This window comes from Musca domestica, unplaced genomic scaffold (assembly GCF_030504385.1).
Source record: "Musca domestica strain aabys unplaced genomic scaffold, Musca_domestica.polishedcontigs.V.1.1 110, whole genome shotgun sequence".
NCBI lineage: Eukaryota > Metazoa > Arthropoda > Insecta > Diptera > Muscidae > Musca > Musca domestica.
This window is the reverse complement of record NW_026712134.1, coordinates 1604786-1629973: the sequence shown is the minus strand read 5'-3', so window position 1 is coordinate 1629973 and position 25188 is coordinate 1604786. Positions and strand designations below refer to the sequence as shown.

General features: G+C 28.1%; 1 protein-coding gene across 2 annotated transcripts in view; it reads right to left on the bottom strand.

The window, feature by feature from the left end:
* The window catches only part of LOC101893494 (alpha-tocopherol transfer protein-like), a 30486-nt gene extending 7076 nt beyond the window's left edge, over positions 1-23410 (bottom strand). Inside the window, exons 1-2 of one of the 2 annotated variants that reach the window (XM_059132147.1) lie at positions 23123-23410; positions 12051-12230 (exon numbers count right to left, since the gene is read on the bottom strand). In XM_059132147.1, the coding sequence (XP_058988130.1) occupies positions 12051-12219 (169 nt within the window). In that variant the 5' untranslated portion in view covers positions 12220-12230; positions 23123-23410. Of the gene's footprint in view, positions 1-12050; positions 12231-19090; positions 19251-23122 lie in introns of those variants that run through there. The other variant, XM_059132146.1, reaches the window with a different exon arrangement.
* Positions 23411-25188: the final 1778 nt, after the last annotated feature.

Sequence of the window (25188 nt, the reverse complement as noted above, 5' to 3'; positions counted from 1 at the left end):
TAGTTATGCAGATACAGCTGGCGAAATAACAGAGATATTGCCCAAAATATGAAGACATTACAATTTACAACTTTTATACTTTTTTTGAGCAAACAGGTTCAAGAAGCCGTAACTTTTAAAATTCTCAGTCGATTTCCATGAAGTAACTTGATTTGGAAAGACTATAATGCTATCTTTGAAATGCTCACAAAATATGTTCATGTAACCGAACGAATACTCGAGATATAGCACAAAATAGACAAGCACTGAAATATGCCAATTTTGAAAATTTTCTCCGTAACTATGTTTAAGGGGTCATAACTTTTATAATAATTGGTGTATCTGCATGAAATAAATATTTCTTGAAAGAATATTAAGTTCTTTAAAAAAATAATGCAAAATATACCGATATAGTTGACCAAACACCTGAGATATTGCCCAAAACACACGAGCACCGTAATATTTTAAATTTGAGTGTTTTTCTTGCACTAATGACAAAGAGCTCATAACTTTAGAAAGAATGAAAGGATCTTAACGAAATAACTTAATTTGTAAGGAAGACTATCTAGTCTTTGTAATGGTTACAAAATATGTTCATATAGCTGACTAAACACCTGAGATATTGCCAAAAATATACGAGCTCTCTAATATTTAAACTTTGAAAGGTTTTTCGGCGTTCATAACAAAGAGCTCATAACTTCGAAAATAATGAACGGATCTCAATGAAGTAACTTAATTTGGAAAGAAGAATATCTGGTCTTTATAATTACTGCAAAATTTGTTTATATAGCTGACCAAACACCTGGGATATTACTCAAAATATACGAGCACCCTAATATTTCAATTTTAAGTGATTTTTCTTCACTCGTAACAAAGAACTCATAACTTCGGAAATATTGAACTGATCTCCATGAAACAAACTGATTTGGAAAGAAGAAAATCTGGTTTTTAAAATCACTGCAAAAAATTCCGATATAACTGACCAAACACCTGAGATATGGCCAAAAATAAACGAGCTCTAATATTTAAACTTTGAAAGGTTTTTCGGCGTTCATAACAAAGAGGTCATAACTTCGGAAATAATTAAGCGATCTTAATGAAACAAACTGATTTGGAAAGAAGGATATCTGGTCTTTATAATGACTACAAAATATATTGATGTAACTTACCAAATACAAGTGCTATCGCCCAAAATAGACGATTACCCTAATATTTTCATTTTGAGCCGTTTTTCCGCAATAACTGCAAAGGGGTCATAACTTTGGAAAGAATGAACGGATCTCAGTGAAACAACTTGATTTGGAAAGAAGAAAATCTGATTTTTACAATGACTACAAAATATAGCGATATAACTGACCAAACACCTGATATATTGCCCACAATATACGAGCAACCTAATATTTCAATTTTGAGTGATTTTTCTGCAGGTATAACAAAGAGCTCATAACTTCGGAAATATTGAACTGATCTCCATGAAACAAACTGATTTGGAAAGAAGAATGTCTGGTTTTTAACATAACTGCAAAATATTCCGATTTAGATGACCAAATATCTGAGATATTACCCAAAATATACGAGCCTCGTAATATTTCAAATTTGAGTGATTTTTCCGCAGTCATAACATAGAGCTCATAACCTCGGAAAAAATAAGCAGATCTCAGTGAAATAACTTAATTTGGAAAGAAGAATGTCTGGTTGTTATTATGACTACAAAATATATTGATATAACTGACCAAAGACCTGAGATATCGCTCAAAATATATGAGCACCTTAATAATTAAATATTGTGTGGGTTTTCTGCACTTATGACAAAGGGCGCATAACTTCCGAAATAGTGAATGGATTTCAATGAAACAAACTTATTTGGAAAGAAGAATATCTGTTTTTTTTAATTGCCTACAAAATATATTGACATAGCTGACCAAATACAAGAGTTATCGCCCAAAATGTACAAGCACCAAAATAATACAAATTTATTCGATTTTTCCGCAGTCATAACAAAGAGTTCATAACTTCGAAAATATTGAACTGATCTCCATGAAACAAACTGATTTGGAAAGAAGAAAATCCGATTTTTATAATGACAACAAAATATACCGTTATAGATGAACAAACACCTGAGATATTGTCCAAAATATACGAGAACCTTAAAATTTCAAATTTCAGTGATTTCTCTGCACTCAAATCAAGGAGCTAATAACTTGGGAAATAATGAACGGATCTGAATGAAACAAATTGATTTGGAAAGAAGAATGTCTGGTTGTTATAATGACTACAAAATATATTGATGTAGCCGAAGAAATACAAGAGTTACCGCGCAAAATAAACGAGTGCCCTAATATTTTAATTTTTAGCCGTTTTTCCGCAATCGTAGCAAAGAGCTCATAACTTCGGAAATATTGAACTGATCTCCATGAAACAAACGGATTTAAAAAGAAGAAAATTGGATTTTTAAAATCACTGGAAAAAATTCCGATATAACTGAACAAACACCTAAGATATTGCCCAAAATATACGAGCAGCGTAATATTTAAAATTTCTGTAATTGTTCTGCACTCATAACAAAAAGCTCATAACTTGGGAAATAATGAACGGATCTCCATGAAACAACTTGATTTGGAAAGTGGATTATTTGGTCCTTAATAAGGATATGAAATATAAAGGTGTAGCTATGTAAGTACCAGAGATATCGCACAAAATACACATGTACTCTAATTCTTTCAATTTCTAGAATTTTTTCAATCTTGTATCCAAAGGGCCATAACTCTTGAAATAATCATTTGATCTTATTAAAACTAGTTGATACTGATAGAAGATCGTTTGACCTTTCAAATAATGTTGAATTTTGCTAATGTTACTTAAGAAATACCTGAGATATCGCCGAAAATCTGGTATAAAAATCTTTTCAGTCTTATATTCTTTGAGCTCCTCAGTAAATAATGCTTGTTTGGGTATTATTTTTTATTTATATTTTTGGGACAAATGTTCTAGTTTATATAATCACTACTTTTCTTAATACAGTACATCTACTGTATGGATAATATTTTTTATTATCTGTTTTGAAACACTGTGCAGATTTAATATTTAATTAATTCCAGTCACAGTCTCAGTTTCTTTGAGGTCCTCAGTAACTTAAGCCTGTTTGGATAAAACTTTTGATCACTTAGGAAATTAATATTCTTTGTACAGTACATGTACTGTATGAAAAATATTTTTATTATGTATTTTGAAACACTGTGCAGATTTAATCATTAATTAATTCCAGTCTTAATTTTTTTTAACTCCACGGTAACTAAAGCCGGTTTAGATTATATTTTTTATGTCTTAAGAAATTAAAATTCTTTGTACAGTACATATACTGTATGAACAATATTTTGTATTATCCGCTTTGAAACACTGTGTAGATTTATTCTTTCATAAATTCTAGTATCAGTTTTTTAACTTGATGTCTTAAGAAATTAATATTCTTTGTACAGTACATGTACTGTATGAGCAATATTTTGTATTATCCGCTTTGAAACACTGTGCAGATTTAATCGTTAATTAATTATCCATAACAAATCAATAACTTGTGTAAAACCTAACCTCTCTCTCTCTCTCTCTCTCTCTCTCTGTAGCCACCTCAGGCCATTACAACAATTAATTGTAATTAACTGTTTTTATTTCTAAATACCACTGACAACAACAACAAAAAATCCTACAAAAAAAGGTCAATTAAAATTAAAAAAAAAAATAATAGTTTGTGTTGAACAAAAATAAAATTGAAAATAATCATCAGATGTAAAATAATAATTCCGAAACCTTTGGCACTTGTGAAATCTTACCACTAATTGTGGACATTGAGAGGTGAGATGAATCGGTTACAGTATTTTTTTTTTTTTTTTTGGTTTTGCTGTCTCACTTGTGTCATGATGTAAGTTTGGGTTAATTTCAAATGAGGGGGAGGGGTGGGGGGTGTAAACTGGGCTGTGTGTACAGATTGCCGTTAAGACTGACAGATAAGTAAACAAAGAAACAAAAAACAAATGTTAGGCTAGTCAGCTGTCTCTATGTATGTCAATAAGTCGTATATTTGGGGTTAACGATTTTTGCCTCAAAAAATTTTAATTATTTTTACAAGGTTTTTTTTTCTAACAAAAAAAAAAAAAAAAAAAAAATGAGGGTTAGAAATAGAGGCTGACAAAAATAAAATCTTATCCAAAACGTAGCATCTTAATGTGATGTGCCAAAAAATGTACCCCAAAATCGCAATGGATTATTTTTAAAAATTACGTGATTTTTAAAAAGATGTTCTTAAAAATAGATATTTTTATTAGATCCCCAAAAAAATTTATAAATTTTTATTTTATTATTTTTTTGTCTTTGTCTCAACCCGTTTGTTTTTTTTATACCCTCCACCATACATAGTATGGAGGGTATATTAAGTTCGGCATTCCGTTTGTAACATCTCGAAATACACATTTTAGACCCCACAAAGTATATATGTTCTTGATCAGCATAAAATTCTATGTCGATTTAGCGATGTCCGCCCGTCGGACCGTCTGTGGAAATCACTCTAACTTCCGAACGAATTAAAGTAGATTGATAAAATTTTGCTCAAATATATGTTATGTCTGCAGGACTTTTGGTATTGAAAACGGGCCATGTAGGTCCACACTTTGGTATAGCCCCCATATAACGGTACCTCCCGATATTCGGTATTTTGATGATTTTAGGGACATTTTTCACTAGAATTGTCTCAAATTTTATATTTGAAGTTCGCAATGGATACTACAGCCTAAGACAGAAAATTGTCTGTGCAGGTCCACGTCTTCGTATAGCCCCCATATAAGGCTACCTCCCGATATTCGGTATTTTGATGATTTCATGAACATTTTTTCACCAGAATTGGTATTTGAAGTTCGTAATGGATACTGCAACCTAAGGCAGAAAATAGGCCATGTAGGTCCACGCCTTCGTATAGCCCCCATATAACGGTACCTCCCAAAATTCGGTATTTTGAAGATTTTAGCGACATTATTCACCGGAACTGTGTCAAATTTGGTATTTGAAGTTCGCAATGAATACTACAGCCTACGACAGAAAATTGTTTGTGCAGGTCCACGTCTTCGTATAGCCCCCATATAACGGTACCTCCCAAAATTCGGTATTTTGATGATTTTAGCGCCATTATTCACCCGAATTGTTTCAAATTTCGTATTTAGAGTTCGTAATTTAAGCTACAGCCTGTGACAGAAAATTGTCTATGCTGGTCCAGGTCTTCTCATAGCTCCGGTATAATGGTACTTCACTATATAAGATATTTTGATGATTTTAGCTACATTATTCACCGTTTATTTCAAGTTTCGAATTTGAATATGGTAATGGCTAATGGCAAACAATGCCTACGCAGGTCCACGTCGTATACACCCCAATATAACAGCAATATTCGGTATTTTTAAAATTTAACAGAATTTTTTAAGGATTTTATTTTTTTTAAATTTCCAAATTCGTTCCAAATGGTGGAGGGTATTCAAAGTTCGACCCGGCCGAACTTACTGCTTTTTAACTTGTTTCTTACTCATCACATTGTTGTTGTTGTTTACTTTTGTAATTAATGCTGGTGATTTTGTCCATGTCCAAACAGGCGGTTGTTCTTCAAGTTAAGTTCAAGGTTATTTTTCAAATCCACAAAAAAAATTAAACAACAAAAAAAAATTCCAGCTTAGAGAAATTAATGTTGTTCCCTTATTCGGTTCAACACCACCACCACCATACCTCCGAACATGGACTTTGGACTAATTTTAATAAGCAAACAATTTTTTTTTTGATTTTTTGTCTAATTTGCATAAAATGTGTGCCATATTGGGTGGTTATACTGACCTAATATAATTTAGATGTTTAGGAAACCGGTTATGAAGAGCTTTATATGGCGGGAGAAATCATTTTAAGAATATTACTCAGGGAGGGAGAGAGAGTGAGAGAGAATTAATGTGGATTTCTTTTAATAACGGTATGTCTGTCTGGCTGGCAGGTGCAGGTACGATAACTCTAGAAGGCAGTATCCGATTTGATCCAAACTTGGTACATCGTAATAATATTATCAAACTTAAATCGACTTCGCAGATGGGCAATATCGGCCCACTTCTTCTGGTTCCTCCCCTAAAAAATATCAAAATTTTCAGAACACTTTTTACTGCACAGAAAGAATAATCAAAATTTGCTTGAACTTTGCAAATTCTAATATTTGCATTAGTGCTAGGTCAGGTGGGAAAATGGACAATATCGGCCCACTACATCAAGTAGCTTCCCCACAAAGGGTCGATATTTTGAATAACCATAACTCATATAAAATGTGATGTAAGATATTTTTATTAACCCAAGGTCTGCTGTGAAGATGGAATATACCGGTCCAGTCCTTCTGGTACCTCCCCCACAAAGGGTCAAAATTTTGAATTCTCATGAAGCTCATGGAACGCGAAATTAACATCCCATTCAATTCAGACTTGGTACCTATCAGTATTTCCATCAACATAAGATCTGTTATAAAGATGGTAGAAATTCGACCATTCCTTCTGGTACCTCCCCACAAAGGGTCAACGTTTTAAAAAACAAAACGCTCAAAGAAAGCGAAATAAGCATCGGATTATAAATATCTGCGAACTCCTTCTGGTACCAATTTTCAATACTTTTTCTGTCATAACTTGCGAGACAAGTCAGCGAATCTTTACAAAAAAAAATATTTCTTAACCAGAAACCTGAGATGAATGTAGAATTTATGATTTCGCATAATATTGGATATAAATGTTCGATTTTCTTGTAATTTTGCATATACCAATAGAGGGTCAACAATTTGAATAATCATAATAGAAGTCAACATATATTAAAATAACCGAACAATGGCTAAGGGTATAAATCTTTACATTTATTTAACATATTTGCATTTAAAGTTATTAGTAATTCTGATTTGATACTGATATTGCAGTCACTAAATATCCAAAAAAAAAAAAAATTAAGGACCCCTGCCATCTACAGATTTAAAAAATAGATTTTCAGGTTCACCTATCGACCACGGATTTTTTGAAAATATTACTTTAATAAGGGCTACCTATCATCTACGATTTTGTTAAAATACTTTCAAGAATCACGTTAGATCTACAGATCTTTTCAATTTGTTTTTTGAAAAACCAACACCATTAGATAAACGGTTTTAAAATAATGCCTTGTAGCTGTGAATTAAATTGATTAAGAAAGCTTGGCTTCGACTTTCTTACCCCATTTAATATTATAATTCGAGTGATCGATATTCGATCTAGATATCCCCAACCCATGAGACTTGGTTTTACATTTATTTAACATATTTGCATTTAAAGTTATTTATTATTTTCATTTGATACTGATATTACATTGAATCAGTTGGTGTACTCCATTTCCCCACCTTATTAGTAAAGCTTACATCAACATATGAAAGCGGATGGCCACTGAATAACCAGACAACACTTCAAGAACCCTATCATCTACAGATTTGAAAAATTGGGTTTCTAGGCTCACCTACCACCTACGGACTTTTGAAAATATTTTCTCAATCACCACCTATCCGCCCAAACTATCAAAATGTATTTTTTTTTGACATTTTTTAAGGGCCACCTATCATCTATGATTGGTTTAAAATACTTTCAAGATGACGTGTTATATCTTCAGTACTTTTGATATTATTTTTTGAAGAACCAACGTCAGTTGTTAAAGGTTTTTAAAATAATGGCTTTGAACTGTGAATAAATTGATTATGAAAACTTGGCTTCGACTTTCTTATCCCATTAAATATTTTAATTCGATTGGTCGATAGTCGACCTAAATATCCCTAAATGAAAACAAATAGAATACTGCCACTGAAAACCCAGAAAAAATCAAGGAACCTTTACCATCTACAGATAAAAAAAAAATTGTTTCTAAGCTCACCTACCACCTACGGATTTTTTGAAAATATTTGTTCAATCACCACCTATTTGCACAATCTTTTAAAGTGTATTTTAAAATAATGTCTTGTAACTGTGAATTAAATTGAAAGCTTGGCTTTGATTGATCGATAGTCGGCTTGGATATCCCTAATTGAAGATAAATAGAAATGGCACCCGGCCTTGTTTTTACATTTGTTTTTAACATATTTGCATTTAAAGTTATTTATTATTCTGATCTAATCCTGAAATTTCCTTGAATCAGGAGTTGGTGTTCTCTATTTCATCATCATATTTTCGAAGTATGCATCAAGATATCTAAGTTCATTGCCACTGAATACAGACGCGTTGGAGAGTTTGACGGGCAGTCTGAGAGGAGAATCTCAGCATAAATTACTAAGGTGAGAAAACATACAAATCTTCTGTGGCTGGCCGTTTCGTAGCGAAACAAGGGAGGTTGACATAGTTTTATTTTGGCCCTAGGCTTCTTTGTTCTTTTCCGAAGAAGTCAGCCAAGAAAGCGTTCTTAGGTTAGAATACATAAAACGCTTTTTGGACTGGCTTAATTCTTGGTAGTGTAACAAAGGAGTTTTGGGTTGACTTAGTTCGATTTTGGCCCTATGCTCCTTTGTTCTTTTTCGAAGAAGCCAGCCGATGACAAGCGTTTCAAAAAAGCGTTTAAGCGGCAGTGATGTGTGGATCGATTAATTGAAGTTGTAGATCGATTAGTTATAGTTTGACACATCTCAAATTAATCCCCAATCACGGGGAGTATCATCCCAACAAAGTTAAGTTTTAAAATTTTTTATTCAGCCTCCTCGTGTTCTCTACAGATTTGTAAAAATAGTTTTCAAGGGCCATCCAACAAAGGGAAATTTTTAAAAATATTTTTTCAAAGAGCGCCTAAGTGTATGGATTTTATATACATATTTTTTCTAATATATATAGCAACGTGGATTTTTTTAAAAAATATATATATTTTCAACTACAACGTTGATTTCAAAAAAACTATTTTTTCTACTACAACTATCAACGTGAATTTTAAAAAATATATGAATTTTCTCTACTATATCTATCAACCTGGATTTTTATAAAAAATATTTTTTGTACAATATCTAGGCAACGTGGATTTTTTAAAAAAAAATATATTTTCAACTACAACGTTGATTTCAAAAAACTATTTTTTCTACTACAACTCTCAACGTGAATTTTAAAAAAATATATGAATTTTCTCTACTATATCTATCAACCTGGATTTTTATAAAAAATATTTTTTGTACAATATCTAGGCAACGTGGATTTTTTTAAAAAATATATTTTCTGCTACATCTATCAACCTGACTTTAAAAAATAAAAAAATATATTTTTCTACTACATCTTTCAACGGGGATTTTATAAAAAAATATTTTTCTACTGCATTTATAAACGCGGATTTTATATAAAAAAATATTTTTTCTACTACATCTATCAACGTGGATTTTTAAAAAAATAATTCTTTTTTTTTGGATTTAAAAAAAAATATTTTTCCACTACATCTTTCAACGTGGATTTAAAAAAAAATATTTTTTCTACTGCATCTATCAACGTGGATTTTGTGAAAAATATTTTTCTAGAACATCTATCAACGTGGATTTTTTAAAAAAAAATTATCAGCGGGGATCTTTAAAAAAATATTTTTTCTACTGCATCTATCAACGTGTATTTTAAAAAATATATTTTTTCTATAACATCCATCAACGTGGATTTAAAAAAAAAATTTCTACTGCAGCTATAAACGTGGAATTTTAAAAAAATATTTTTTTCTACTACATCTATCAACGTGAATTTTTTAAAAATATTTTTGTACAACAACCATCAACGTGGAATTTTAAAAAAAATAATTTACCTAATACATCTATCAACGTGAATTTTTTAAAAATATTTTTCTACAACAACCATCAACGTGGAATTTAAAAAAAAATAATTTACCTAATACATCTGGCAACTTGGATTTAAAAAAAATATTTTTTCTACTACATCCATCATCGTGGATCTTAAAAAAATAATTTTTCTACTACATCTAACAACGTGGATTTAAAAAATATATTTATTCTTCTACTACATCTATCAATGTGGATTTTCAAAAAAATATTTTTCTACTACATCTTTCAACGTGGATTTTATAAAAAAAAAATATTTTTTCTACTTCATCTATAAACGTGGATTTAAAAAAAAAATTCTACTACATCTTTCAACGCGGATTTTAAAAAAAAATATTTTTCTACTACATCTAGCAACGTGGATTTAAAAAAATATATATTTTCTACTACATCTATCATCGGGAATTTAAAAAAAAAAATATTTTTCTACTACATCTACTTCTACTACATCTATCAAAGTGGATTTAAAAAAAAATATTTTTTTACTACATCTATAAACGTTGGTTTAAAAAAAATATATATATTTTTACTGCATCTATAAACGTGGAATTTTAAAAAAGAAATTTTTTCTACTAGATGCATCAACGTGGGTTTAAAAAAAATGTATTTTTTACCTGGATTTGTAAAAAAATATTTTTTCTACTACATCTGTCAACGTGGATTAAAAAAAAAAAAAAATTTCTACTGCATCTATAAAAGTGAATTTTTAAAAAAAATATTTTTTGTACTACATCTATCAACGTGGACTAAAAAAAATATTTTTTCTACTATATCGATCAAGGAGAATTAAAAAAAATCTGCAACTATCAACGAGGATTTTTACAAAAAAAAAAATATATTTTTTTTCTGCTACATATTTCAACGTGGATTTTGTATAAAAAAAAAAATTATACTGCATCTATAAACGTGAATTTTAAAAAAATAATTTTTCTACTGCTTCTATCAACGTGGATTTCTCAAAAAAAATATTTTTTTCTACCAATCCATCAACGTGGATTTAAAAAAATATTTTTTCTAATGCATCTATAAACGTGGATTTTTAAAAAAAATATTTGTTTCTACAACATCTGTAAACGTGGATTTAAAAAAAATTCTACCACATCTATCAACATGGATTTAAAAAAAAAAAAAATCTACTACATCCATCAACGTGGATTTTTAAAAAAAATATTTTTTCTACCACATCCATCAACGTGGATTAAAAAAACAATTACTACCACATCCATCAACGTGGATTTAAAAAATATATATTTTTTTTCCACTACAACTATCAACGGGAATTTTTTAAAAATATTTTTTCTACAACAATTATCAACGTGGAGTTTAAAAAAAATATTTTTTCTACTACATCTATCAACGTGTATTTTTTAAAAAAATATTTTTTCTACTGTATTTATGAACGTGGACTTTTAAAAAATATATATTTTTTTTCTACTACATCTGTAAACGTGCATTAAAAAAATATTTTTTCTACAAAAACTATCAACGTGGAATTTAAAAAAAATATTTTTTCTACTGCATTTATGAAGGTGGATTTTTAAAAAAATATATTTTTTCTACTACATCTTCAACGTGGATTTTTAAAAAAAATATTTTTTTTCCAATACATCAAAGTGGTATTTTCCAAAAAAAATTCTACTACATCTACCAACGTGGATTTTTACAAAAAATAATTTTTCTATTTTTTTTACCACATCTATCAACGTGGATTAAAAAAATATTTTTTTCTATCCCATCTAAAGACACCTTTTAATGTGGCTTCTAATTCAATTCCTGATTTCAATACAATACAACAATTTCCCCTTTAACTTTCAATTACTCCAACTTGTTATTAAAATTCTAATATTCTACAATTACTAACCTTTCAATAACCCTTTTGAAAAAAAAACTACATATTTATACCAACAAAAGGGGATGGGGGGTCTACTTGAATATTACAATAATTAGTCATTTCCCCCTTGAGTCGCAGACTATTTGAAAGTAATATCTATACGTCACGTGTTCGTAGAGACACAGAAATATTTTCCATTCCAAAATGGGAGCGTTCAAAAGTCGCTAGCATGCCATTTACAAAAAAAAAAAAAGTAAACATGCAAATTCTATCAACGGAATTAATCGTTTGGTAATGTCAATATTTCGTGTCTTACGAAGCTGGGAGAGAATTTTCTGTGCATTTTAATCGGTGTTTGCAACACCACAAAATTTTATGTTTTCTTACCATCCAGCAATTTATTCAGCTCCTCCAAACCCTTTTGACGATTCTCTGGTGTTTCTCTCAGTTCTCGGAGGGCAACTTCTTTGGTCTTTTCCGTGGGTTCGCCCAATTCAAATTCCAAGGTGTAATTATCAACGGTAACACCGCTCCATTCTCCGACATCGGTCAACATTGTTGGGATTTCTGGAAGGGAGAAATTAAATTATTATTAAAAAATATATATAAAATTAAGAATATAAATAATATATGTTATAAAATTATTAGCGAAAATGGAGAGAATTTCTGGAATAATATTCCTTTTTAGAGATCGGATCAAATATTCTTTGCAATATCAGTTGATCCTCTCCTCTTCGCTTTTGTAATTGTGAATTAATCGCATGGAAAATCGACTTTCTTAACCCTTTTAATATAACAAATCGATTGGTCGATAGTCGACTTAGGTATCCCTAATCGATGAGAGTTCAAAGGAGTTATTTGCACTCATTTAACATATTTGCATTTAAAGTTATTTAACAATTTGTTACGGAATCCTGATTGGCGGCGTTAAAAGTGGCCATCCGGTCTCGGGGCCTGGTTCTCAACTTTGTAACACCTCTGGACGAACACGAAATTGGAACTTTACACATTACAAATACTATACACTACAAATTCGATTTGATCCTGATATGGTATTGAATTGGAGATGTGCGTACTGCTTTTCCCCACAATATATTTGAAGGAGGTATTTATTTAAAGCAGATTGCAAAGGAATACCCAGTCTGCATATATATCGTCGGATAGTCTTAAATTTTCAAGGCTCTGAAGGCTAAGAGAAATATTTTGATATAGCAAGTCGTAAAGAATCTCCGATTGTTTCGCAAGTTATGGCAGATAAAAGTTTTGAAATTGTGATCCTTTGTTGGTTAGGTACCAGAAGGCGTTAGAAAAAATATTTGGATGTTCACACATCCATTGGAAGAGAGTTGGATGCTTATTTCGTTTTCTTCGATCGTTTTGTTTTTCAAAACCGCGGCGGAGATACCAGAAGAAATTATCCATTTTCTACCATCTTTGCAACAGATGTTGTGATGATGGAAATATTGGGAGGTACCAAGTCTGAATGGAATCGGGTGTTATTTTCGCATATTATTAGCCTCAGGGTGAAAATACATAAAAAGCTTTTCTGACTTCGGAAATCAACCTAGGAAATGAGCCTAGGGAGAAAATCTAACTAAGTCTACCTAAAACTCCTTTGTTCCTCTACGAAGAAGCCAGATGATGCTTCTTCATAGAGGAACAAAGGAATTTAAGGTAGACTTAGTTCGATTTTCTCCCAAGGCTCTTTTCCTAGGTTGATTTCCGAAGAAGCCAGCCAAATAAGCGCTTTATGTATTCTCACCTTCATGGTAATTCAAAATCTTGACCCTTTGTGGGGGAGGTGCCAGAAAAAGTGGACCGATGTGTCCCATCTTCACAGCAGATCTTGTATTAGCAGAAATGAGGGGTTTTTGCGAAATATGAAGAGAATCTGATGCTTATTTCGAATTTTATAATTGAATTGGTTATTCAACACTTTGACCCTTTGTGGGGTAGGTCCCAGAAGGAGTGGTCCGAGCTCTACCATCTTCATAACAGATATTGTGTTGATGGAAATATTGAGATGTACCAAGTCTGAATGGAATCGGATGTTAATTTCGCGTTTTATGAGCTTGACGGTTATTCAAAATTTTTACCCTTTGTCGGGGAGATTCCAGAAGGAGTGGACCGATATATTCCATCTTCACACAAAACCTTGGGATGATAAACAAGTAATAAAGCTGTAAGTTCGGCCAGGCCGAACTTTTAATACCCTCCACCATTTGGTACGGTATATGGGGGCTATACGAAGACGTGGACCTACATGGCCCATTTTCTGTTTTATGCTGCAGTATCCATTACGAACTTCAAATGCCAAATTTTAAACAATTCCGGTGAATAATGTCGCTAAAATCATCAAAATACCGAATATCGGGAGGTACCGTTATATGGGGGCTATATGATAACATGGACCTACATGGCCCATTTACGAACTTAACCTGCCTACTGGAAAAATATACATGTGTGCAAAATTTTAGCCTTCTATCTCAATTTGTTCGAAAGATAGCGTGATTACAACAGACAGACGGACACACAGACGGACATGGCTAAATCGTCTTAGAATTTTACGCTGATCAAGATTATATATACTTTGTTGGGTCTGACATGAGTATTTCGAGGAGTTACAAACGGAATGACAAAATTAATATACCCTCCATAGTATGGTGGAGGGTATAAAAATATTGTGATGAGGGAAGGTACTTGATAGAGTGGACCGATATTGTAAATTTTCTCACTTGACCTAGAACTGATGCAAATATTAGAATTTGCATAATTGGAGTCAAATCGGATTATCCTTTCTCTTTCTTGGAAGTAAAATATGTTTTTTTGAGAATTTTGACCTTTTGTGGTTTTGGTACAAGAACAAGTGGACTGATGTTGCCCATCTCTGAACTCGATGCATGTTTGATAGTAATATTACGATGTAACAAGTTTGAACCAAATCGGATACTACATTCGAGAGTTATCGTGCGCACCAGCCAGATAGACAGACAGACGGACGGACATCGCTAGATCGACTCAAAATATCCTGAAACGGATTTGGTCCAAAGAGAACTAGGGTCTAAGACCGTTATTGCAATGTGGCACGTTTTGGCCGTATCAAATGATATATACCCTCTGTAGCCATAAGGCTGAAAGTACACAAACCAACAAAGGGTCTAAAAATGAAATTTTTTTCTTCTCTTCAAAAAATAGCTAGTTTTGTATTCTGTTTTGTTGTAATTGCTCAATAAAGCCCTTATTTCAATGGCATCTCGAATGTTAATGAATCACTATTTAAGTATACATTTCTGAGAAGTCATGAACTCGGGGGTTTAACATTGTTTTTCGAAATTTAAATAATTCTTTTCAAAACATTCTAAACGCATACGAAATGAATTAGAGGGAATCTTTCCACTTACAATTTGTTTTTCTAAATAGAAAACGACCTTTGGATTGAAGGGTTGTGATTTAAAGATAAACAACAACAATAAAGCGAATGTTGATAGCTTTGACGTTAAGACAGTTAGCTGTAGTTGATTTTGCCGATTTGCTTTAGTAATTATTTTTTAATTAGAATAAAATGAAATTCATAGAAATTATCATTAGCAACAATGATATGGAAAAAAAAAATTGTAGTGAGAAATGAAAAAAATTATATTAAAATGATGCAGGCGATCAAGTGGGGCCCTTCAGATATTAAAAAGTTTGTAATAATGAAAAAATATATTAAAGTAATATTTGATATTGTTTTTTCTTATTTTTTCAGATGTCAACTAAGGTGTCAGCTGTCCATGAAAGATTGAATCCTTGGCAATCAACAGTTATCAATTGGAAAAAAGTTTAACATATTTGCATTTAAAGTTATTAAAAGTAATCTAGAACAATTTTTACTTCAAAAGCAAATTGAGGCTCTATCAAAGTTTCAAAAATGGATTTTTTAAAAGTTATTTTCGAGGCCCTATTCGAAACGTGGATTTTATAAAAATAATTTTTGAAGGTCTATAGCAAACGAGAATTTTTTAAAAATTTATTTTTAGGGCTTATAGCTACCGTGGATTTTTTAAAAATTATTTTTGAGGACCCGTAGCAAAAGAGTATTGTTTAAAAATTATTATTGAGGACCCATAGCAAAAGAGTGTTTTTTAAAAATTATTTTTGGGCCTGTATCAAAAGAGTAAATTATTTCTGAGGGCCTATAGCAAACGTGGATTTTTTAAAAATTATTTTTGATGACCCATAGCAAAAGAAGATTTTTTAAAAATACTGTTTAAGGCCCAAAGCAAAAGAGGAATTTTTAAAAATAATTTTTTCGAGTCTATAGCAGGCTTTTTTTAAATTATTTTAGAGGACTCATAGCAAAAGAGTATTTTTTATAAAATAATTTTTGAGGACCCATAGCAGAAGAGGATTTTTTTAAATTATTTTTGAGTGACCAAATGGCAATCGTCGAATTTTTAAAAATTATTTTCGACGACCCATAGCAAATGATTTTTTAAAAATTATTTTTGAGTGCCCAAATGGCAAACGTCGAATTTTTAAAAATTATTTTTGTGAACCCATAGCAAAAGAGAATTTTTTAAAAATAATTCTTGCGGGTCTATAGCAAACGTGAATTTTTTAAAAATTATTTTTGAGTGCCCAAATGGCAATCGTCGAATTTTTAAAAACTATTTTTGAGGACCCATAGCAAAAGAGGATTTTTAGAAAATTATTTTTTAGGACCCATAGCAAATGAGAATATTTTACAAACTATTTTTCATAGCCAAAAAGGGATGTTTAAAAAATTATTTTTGCGGGTCTACAGCAAGGTGGATTTTTTAAAAATTATTTTTGAGGACACATAGCAATAGAGTATTTTTTAAAAATTATTTTTGCGAACCCATACCAAAATAGTATTTTTTAAAAATAATTTTTGTGGGTCTATAGCAAACGTGGATTTTTTAAAAATTTTTTTGAGGACCCATAGCAAAAGAGGGTTTTTTAAAAATAATTTTTGCCGGTCTATAGCAAACATGGAATTTCTAAAAATTGTTTTTGAGCGCTTATATAGCAAATATAGACTTCTTCAAAAATATTTTTCAGGGTCTATAGCATTTTTTGGCGTATTGGAAATGTGGACTTAAAAAAATTGAACGGTCTATGGCTAATTCTAAATTGACTGATCTGTGCCAAATTGTAACTTCCCATCTTTATTTGTTTTGACTCTAGCGTGATTACAAAAAAACACAATAATAAAGAAGTTATAGTCAAAATACGAAAATTTAATTTTCATTATTAAAACACGAAGATTTAAAATACCCTAAAAATGCGAAAAACTCAATAAAAAAGATGGAGTACACATTTATTAAGCCAAGTTCGCACGAAGCAATAATAAAATGTTTATTCTAAAATCGCTCGTATCTTTACTTTATATAAACAACCTGCTAAGCAAGACTGCCAAAAATGTGAAATAAAATCTACTCGTTTCAAACATAAATCCTTTTTCGATTTTATTTCAAAAAAAAAAAAAAAAAAATAAATAAATAAATAAATAATAATAATTAATATCCTAATAAAAAAGTCATAGACAGTTGCATTTAATAAAAACTGTCTAAATTATCTATTTACGAATGTCATTATAACAGGTTTTATTTTTGGTTTCTAATCCGTTTCTGTTTTGTGTGAATGTGTTATTGGAATTTTGTTGCTAAGTAAGTATGAGATGATGATTATTTTGAAATCGAAATAGCTGTTCAAAGTTCAATTGAGCCAAATGACTTCACTTAATGGGGAGCATATGACTCGGATCTATTCTAAGGCTAATTGGTTATGGTTTAAAGTTCAGTTTTAGGGTGAAAAAGATCGTTGAATATTAAAATCTTTTCAAGAAATTACAAAAGATTGCAATAATAAAAGAATATATTAAAATAATATTTATTTTATTTTCAGATATCAAATAAGGTGTCAGCTGTCAATGAAAGATGGAAAAGTTTAACATATTTGCATTTAAAGTTATTAAAAGAAATTAAGAACAATTCTTACTTCAGAAGAAAATTGAAGCTCTTCAGAAGAAAATTGAAGCTCTATCAACGATTCAAAAATGGATTTTTTAAAAGTTATTTTTGAGGACCTACAACAAACGTGGAGTTTTTAAAAATAATTTTTGATGACCTACAACAAACGTGGATTTTTTAAAAATTAATTTTGAGGACCTACAACAAACGTGGATTTTTTAAAAATTATTTTTCAGGTCCTATAGCAAACGTGGATTTTTTAAAAATTATTTTTCAGGTCCTATAGCAAACGTGGATTTTTTAAAAATTATTTTTCAGGTCCTAAAGCAAACGTGGATTTTTTAAAAATTATTTTTGAGGGCCTATAGCAGACATGGATTTTTGAAAAATTATTTTTGAGGACCTACAACAAACGTGGATTTTTTAAAAATTATTTTTGAGGACCTACAACAAACGTGGATTTTTTAAAAATTATTTTTCAGGTCCTATAGCAAACGTGGATTTTTAAAAAAATTTTTTTCAGGTCCTATAGCAAACGTGGATTTTTTAAAAATTATTTTTCAGGTCCTAAAGCAAACGTGGATTTTTTAAAAATTATTTTTGAGGACCTACAACAAACGTGGATTTTTTAAAAATTATTTTTGAGGACCTACAACAAACGTGGATTTTTTAAAAATTATTTTTGAGGACCTACAACAAACGTGGATTTTTTAAAAATTATTTTTGAGGACCTACAACAAACGTGGATTTTTTAAAAATAATTTTTGGAGGGCCAATGGCAAACGAGGATTTTTTAAAATAATTTTTGGAGGGTCAGTGGCAAACGAGGATTTTTTAAAAATTATTTTTCAGGGCCTATAGCAAACGTGGATTTTTTAAAAATTATTTTTCAGGGCCAATGGCAAACGAGGATTTTTTAAAATAATTTTTTGAGGGAATGTAGCAAACATGGATTTTTTAAAAATTATTTTTGATGGCCTATAGCAGACCTGGATGTTTTAAAAACAAGTTTTTGGAGGGACTATAGCAGACCTGGACTTTTGAAAAATTATTTTTGAGGGCCTATAGCAGACCTGGATTATATTCAAATAGCGGAAGAAATCAATTAATTTAACTAATTTTTCGAAAGATATACGCTTGCAACTTTGAAAAATCCATAATTAAAGCTGAGCAGACTAGTCCTTGAAAAAAACATTCCGCTACCCAAAATGCAAATGCAATCTTTCAAAAACGCACCAAATTACCTTGCACTTCAAGGAAACAACAATTTTTCATTCGCCATCAATTTGATATTAATTAGGAAAAAAAATAAAACATTGAAATTCAAAATCTCATAAACCTTTAATCGTTTCGAACAGGTTTAATGCAAATTGACGCATATCGAGATTTTAGCCGGTTTTTGCAAATCGTTGGATGACATTCAGAATCTTGGTTTTATTTTTTTTTACTTACTCATGGTGATGCAGTTATTAGTTGTTGTTCTTGTAGATTTTGATGTTGTGGATGTGGCTGTTGTTTTGTGTCTGTGTGTGATGATATTGTTGTTTTTTTTTTATAATTTCTAAATTAGTTGTATATTTTTGTAAGATGTTTGATATCAATTGTCGTTAATTTTTTTTGTTCTGTGTGGTGTTTTTGTTATTATTTGTTATTGTTTTAAATTATTTATTATTTTAAATTAAAAATAATTAAAAATTTTTTGTAAAGATAAATTTTTGCACAAAACTATAGGACTAAAAAATCGTTATAAAAAAATAAAAATTGGGAATACGTAAAAAAATTTTATTTTTTAAAAATAAAAATATTTGAAAAATAATCCAACATATGTATTACTTAAAAAACTTCAAATGTTGGATTTTTTTCATTTAATATTTCAAATATTAAAAAAAAAAATAAAAAATTGTGTGATTTGAAAAAAAATCACCTTACAATACATATTATAAAAAAATATAGAAAAGACGAAAATTTTTAATTGAAAAAGGCTGTGGAAAATGGTTGATTTTGAAAAAATTGTATTCAAAAAAAAAAGAACTCTGTCGATTTCTTTAAACCCAAAAATTTAATTTTAAAAATAAATGAAAAAAAAAAACGTTAAAAATTTAAAAATATATATAATATTACTGGTTTAGGAATTAAAAATGGATTTTTTAAATCAAATAAAAAATTGTGGATTTTAAAATAATTAAAAAAAAACTGTCAAATAAATCAAAAATCGTGAAACATAAAAAGTAAATTTTTTTTTGAAACATAAAAGAATTTTTTAAAATTAAAACTTTCAGAATCGACAATAAAAAAAATCATGATTAAAAAAACATATAAGAATTTTTAACCATCGATTTTTAAATATATTGAATAATTTGAATAAAAAAATTTGAATAAAAAGTACATAGCTTTTAATTAAAAAAACGGTTTTTTAATAAAAAAAAAATATTTTTAGTTAAAAAATCCCCAATTTTTTAAATTAAAAAAGTTTATATTAAAAAAGTAAGATTTTTTTCTAAATATTAAAAGAACTACAATATTTATATTTTTAAAAAGATTTAATTCTTTTAGTTTAATTTTTTTAGATCCACGATATTTAAAATCCAAAAAAAAAAACAATGAAACGATTTCTTTAAAAATTGAGATTTAAATAAATGAAGATTTTTAAAAAATTTCAAAATTGTAGTTCATTTAATTTATTAAATAATCGTAGGTTTTCTAAATTGTTCCACGAATTTTTTAATAAAAAATTAACGATTTCCATTTTCTTAAAAGTATATTATTTTAAATGAAAAAAACTATTGAATTAAAAAAAAAAATTAAAAATATATTTCATTTAATTTTTGGAGCCTCACGTAATTTATATTTCTGAGAAATCCATGTATTTATAAATTTTTAAAGAAAATTACGAAAAAAACAAATGAAAAGAATTCTTTAAAAATTGAGATATTTAAAAAATTAATATATAAAGTTTTCTTATGTTTTTTTTAAATATATAAAAATACGACTTTTAATACTTAAAAACAAAAAATTAAGATTTTTTTTAATTCAAAAATCTAAATTTTTTAAAATAAAAAAAAATATATTTTTTTTAATTAATTCAACGGATTTTTTAAATTAAAAAAAATCCACGACCAAAAAATTGACATTTTTGAATAGACAATTTTGATTTTTAATTTAAAAACCATTGATGTAATTTAAAAATATCGATTTTTATTTTTAAACATTTAAAATTTTTAAATTTAAAAAATCCTTAATTTTTTGTTTTTAATTGTAAAAAGTCGTATTTTTTGTATATAAAAACCTACGAATTTTTAAGATATTAAATTAACTACAATTTTTAATTTAATTTTCTGGAAAATCCACAATTTATTAATTAAAAAAAAAAAAAACAAAAATATAGCGAAACAAGATTTTAAACTTTATTTGTTTTTTAATTTTTTAGTTAAATTTAAATTTAGATTTTTAAAATAAAAAAAAAATAATTTTTTGGTTTTCAACTATAAAATATCGTATTTTTTATATTTAAACCTACGAATTTTAAATCTTAATTTTTAAAAAAAATTTAATTTTTTTCTTAATTTCCTGGGAAATCCACAATTTTTTAGTTAAAAAACAAAATTATAGCGAAACAAGATTTTAAACTTTAATTTTTTTTAAATTAATTTTAATTTATATTTTTAAAATAAAAAAAATTTTTGGTTTTCAACTATAAAAAGTATTATTTATAGTTTAACCTATGAATTTTAAATCTTAATTAAAAAAAAAATATTTCATTATTTTTGGATATAACGTTTCTGGGAAATCCACAATTTCTAAATTTAAAAACAAAATTAAGATTTTTTATTTTTTTAAATTCTTTCACAATTTTTTTATTTAAAAAAATACAAATTTTTATTTTTTAATAGACGATTTTTTTAATTTTTGATTTTTTTATTGAAAAAAAGTGATTTAATTTAAATTAAAGTAATTTTTTCTTTTAAAAAATCTTGATTTTTAATTTAAAAATAAAAATCCCTAATTTTTTGTGCTTAACTGTAAATAGTAAAAAACCTACGAATTTTTAAATTATTAAATAAACTACAATTTTTTAATTTTATTTTAAACATTTCAATTTAAAAAAATCGTTTCATTTAATTTATTATTATTAATTTTTCAAAATTTTCAAATCGACTATAAAAAATTAAAAATCTAGATTTTTAATTTAAAAATAAAAATCCCTAATTTTTTGAGTTTAACTGTAAATAGTAAAAAACCTATGAATTTTTAATTTATTAAATGAACTACAATTTTTTAATTTTTTTTTTTAAATATTTCAATTAAAAAAAAATAGTTTCATTTAATTTATTATTATTAATTTTTCAACATTTTCAAATCGACGATAAAAAATTATGTGACACAAAAAAAAATAAATAAAAAACAAATAACAATTTTTAACCGTTGATTTTTAATTAAAACAAAAGATTTTTAGTTTAAAAATATCCTTAATTTTTTAATGTAAAAAGTCGCATTTTTTATAATTGAAAAAAATACGAATTTTTAATAGATTAAATAAACTACAATTTTAAAATTATGTAGATCCATGATATTTTATTTTCTTATAATTCTATGAAATTAAAAAAATATATATCACAAAAAATCCATTTTTAATTTGTAAACTTCAAGATTTTAATATTGTTTTTTTTTATGTCGAGTCCTCGATTTTTTTATTTTAAACTAATTCCTCGATTTTTTAGAAAAAATTAAATTTTTTGATTTAATCGTCGATCTTCAATTTTCGATTTTTTAATTTAAAAAATCCATATATATATACTTTTTTTATTTTTCTATATTTTTATTTTATTACTTTATTTTAAATCCTCCAATTTTATATTTATTAACAAATCTAGGTTAAAAGAAAAAACCAATTTTAAATAACCCTTTTTTTATCCATCCTAAAATTTGTGGTTTTCTATTTAAAAAAATCTATTCTATTTTCGCATTATTTGAATATCCTGCGTTAATATTTTTAATTTTTTTATTTTTAAAAATCCAACGAATTTTTAAGAGTATTCTTAATCCGGGTTTTAATATCCTAAATTATCTACGATTTTGTTATGCAATGAAAATCATCCATAATATTTCTTTTCAATTTAATTCATGTTCCAATTTTGTTATTTTTGCACTGCGGTTTTCCAAAATATTCAATTTTATGATAAATTAATTATTTTTCAAAAATAATTTTCCATTCTTTTTTTTTTTTTTTTTGAAATAAAAAAATCACAATTTTGAGGTTTTTAAAATCGCTCGAAAAAAATTCCACAATTAAATGGAAATGCATTCTGAACACGTTTCCCTTAACTTTTGTATCTACAAACTTTTCGATTGTAACGGAATCACAATGAAGTCGTATCCACGAAGTTCAAGAAAAAAGATTCACTCGATTCAATTTCGTTTTTTTTTTTTTTGGTTTGTGTGAAGGTTTTCGTTTTTTTTTTCAATTTTTTTTCAAACTTTACACACCACAAAGAAAACACGTCGGAAGTTGTAGGTTGGGGGGTTGGATTGCTTTGTTGTTGGATTTCGTGGGAAATACCGACAGTTGAAGACGAAGAAGAAGCCGCTAAATAAAGACAAGACAAGACAAGACAATGCGACGAAAAACGAGTTTAAAGTTTGTAGCTAAGTGACAGAAGACCGAAAAAACAAAACTAGATTTGACCACGTTTGACGACAGCGACGATAGGTTGGATGGTTGCTTACGACGACAACGGTTGACGTGCGTTCCGTATCAAAGTTAAGATGAAACTGGCCGAGTAGATGGTCTACTCCCAAGATTATATTGAATGGAAACGTAAATTGAACTTGGCTTAAAAGTTGTTGTTATTGTTGTGGCAGTCTAGAGTTGGCTGGCTGACAAGGTGAGAATAGGTTTGGAGTAACACGAACAGTAACAACAATAAAAGGTATTCATTCAATTCTACAGCGACGACCTGTGTGACCCAACAATTATGACTTTGCTTGTAGCCCCCAACTCAGGTGAGCAACAAATCTGGGGAGGGGGGCCATATGCCTTCTGACTGACTGACGATCATAGGCTATGACGTTAATAAAATGAACGAAAAGATCACAATAGGCTAACCTCAAAGAGAGTGGGAGTGAGAGGCAGAGCATGCTGAGAGGGGTTTTGTTGTAATAACCATAACTCCCCAATGGAAAAAAGTACATTACAGTGAAACCCACACAAAATCAATAAAAAAAAATTAAATAAAAAATAAAAAAAAAATATTTAAATAAAAAAAAAATAAAAAAAAAATTAAAATTTAAAAAAAAAATTAAAAAAATGGAGATGATTTTGAAAAATACAATTAATTTTTTTTTAAATATTTTTATTAAAATGTGGGTGAAACCCACACGAAATCAATAAAAAAGAAAATTAAATAAAAAATTAAAATTTATTAAAAAATTAAAAAAAAAAATAAAATTTAAAAAAAAATTTTAATGATGATTTTTTCCGTGGTCCTGATTTTCAAAAACACAATTAATTTTTTTTTTCAAAATATTTTTATAAAAAATGTGGGTTTTACTGTTGCAATTTTTTTATAACTCCCCAATGGATAAAAAAGTGCATTACAGTGAAAACCACACGAAATCAATAAAAAAAAAAATTAATAAAAAAAATAAAAAAATGGGAAATGATTTTTTCAGTGGCCCTGATTTTGAAAAATACAATTCAAAATATTTTTATTAAAAATGTGGGTGAAACCCACACAAAATCAATAAAAAAGAAAATTAAAATTTATTAAAAAAAATTAAAAAAAAAATAGAATTTAATAAAAAATTAAAATTAAAATTAAAAAAAAAAATAAAAAATTGGAGATGATTTTTTCAGTGGCCCTGGTTTTGAAAAATACAATTAATTTTTTTTCAAAATATTTTTATAAAAAATGTGGGTTTTACTGTTGCAATTTTTTTATAACTCCCCAATGGATATAAAAGTGCATTACAGTGAAACCCACACGAAATTAATAAAAAAGAAAATTAAATAAAAAATTAAAATTTATTAAAAGATTAAAAAAAAAATAAAAATTAAAAAAATTTAAAAAATTGGAGATGATTTTTTCAGTCGCCCTGATTTTGAAAACTACAATTATTTTTTTTCTCAAAATATTTTTATAAAAAATGTGGGTTTTACTGTTGGAATTTTTTTTATAACTCCCCAATGGATAAAAAAAAGTGCATTACAGTGAAACCCACACGAAATCAATAAAAATTTAAATAAAAAAAATAATAAAAAATGGGAAATGATTTTTTCAGTGGCCCTGATTTTGAAAAATACAATTATTTTTTTTTTCAAAATATTTTTATTAAAAATGTGGGTGAAACCCACACGAAATCAATAAAAAAGAAAATTAAATAAAAAATTAAAATTTATTAAAAAATTAAAAAAAAAAATAAAATTTAAAAAAAAAAAATTAAAAATTGGAGATGATTTTTTCAGTGGCCCTGATTTTGAAAAATACAATTACTTTTTTTTCAAAATATTTTTATAAAAAATGTGGGTTTTTCTGCTGCAATTTTTTTATAAC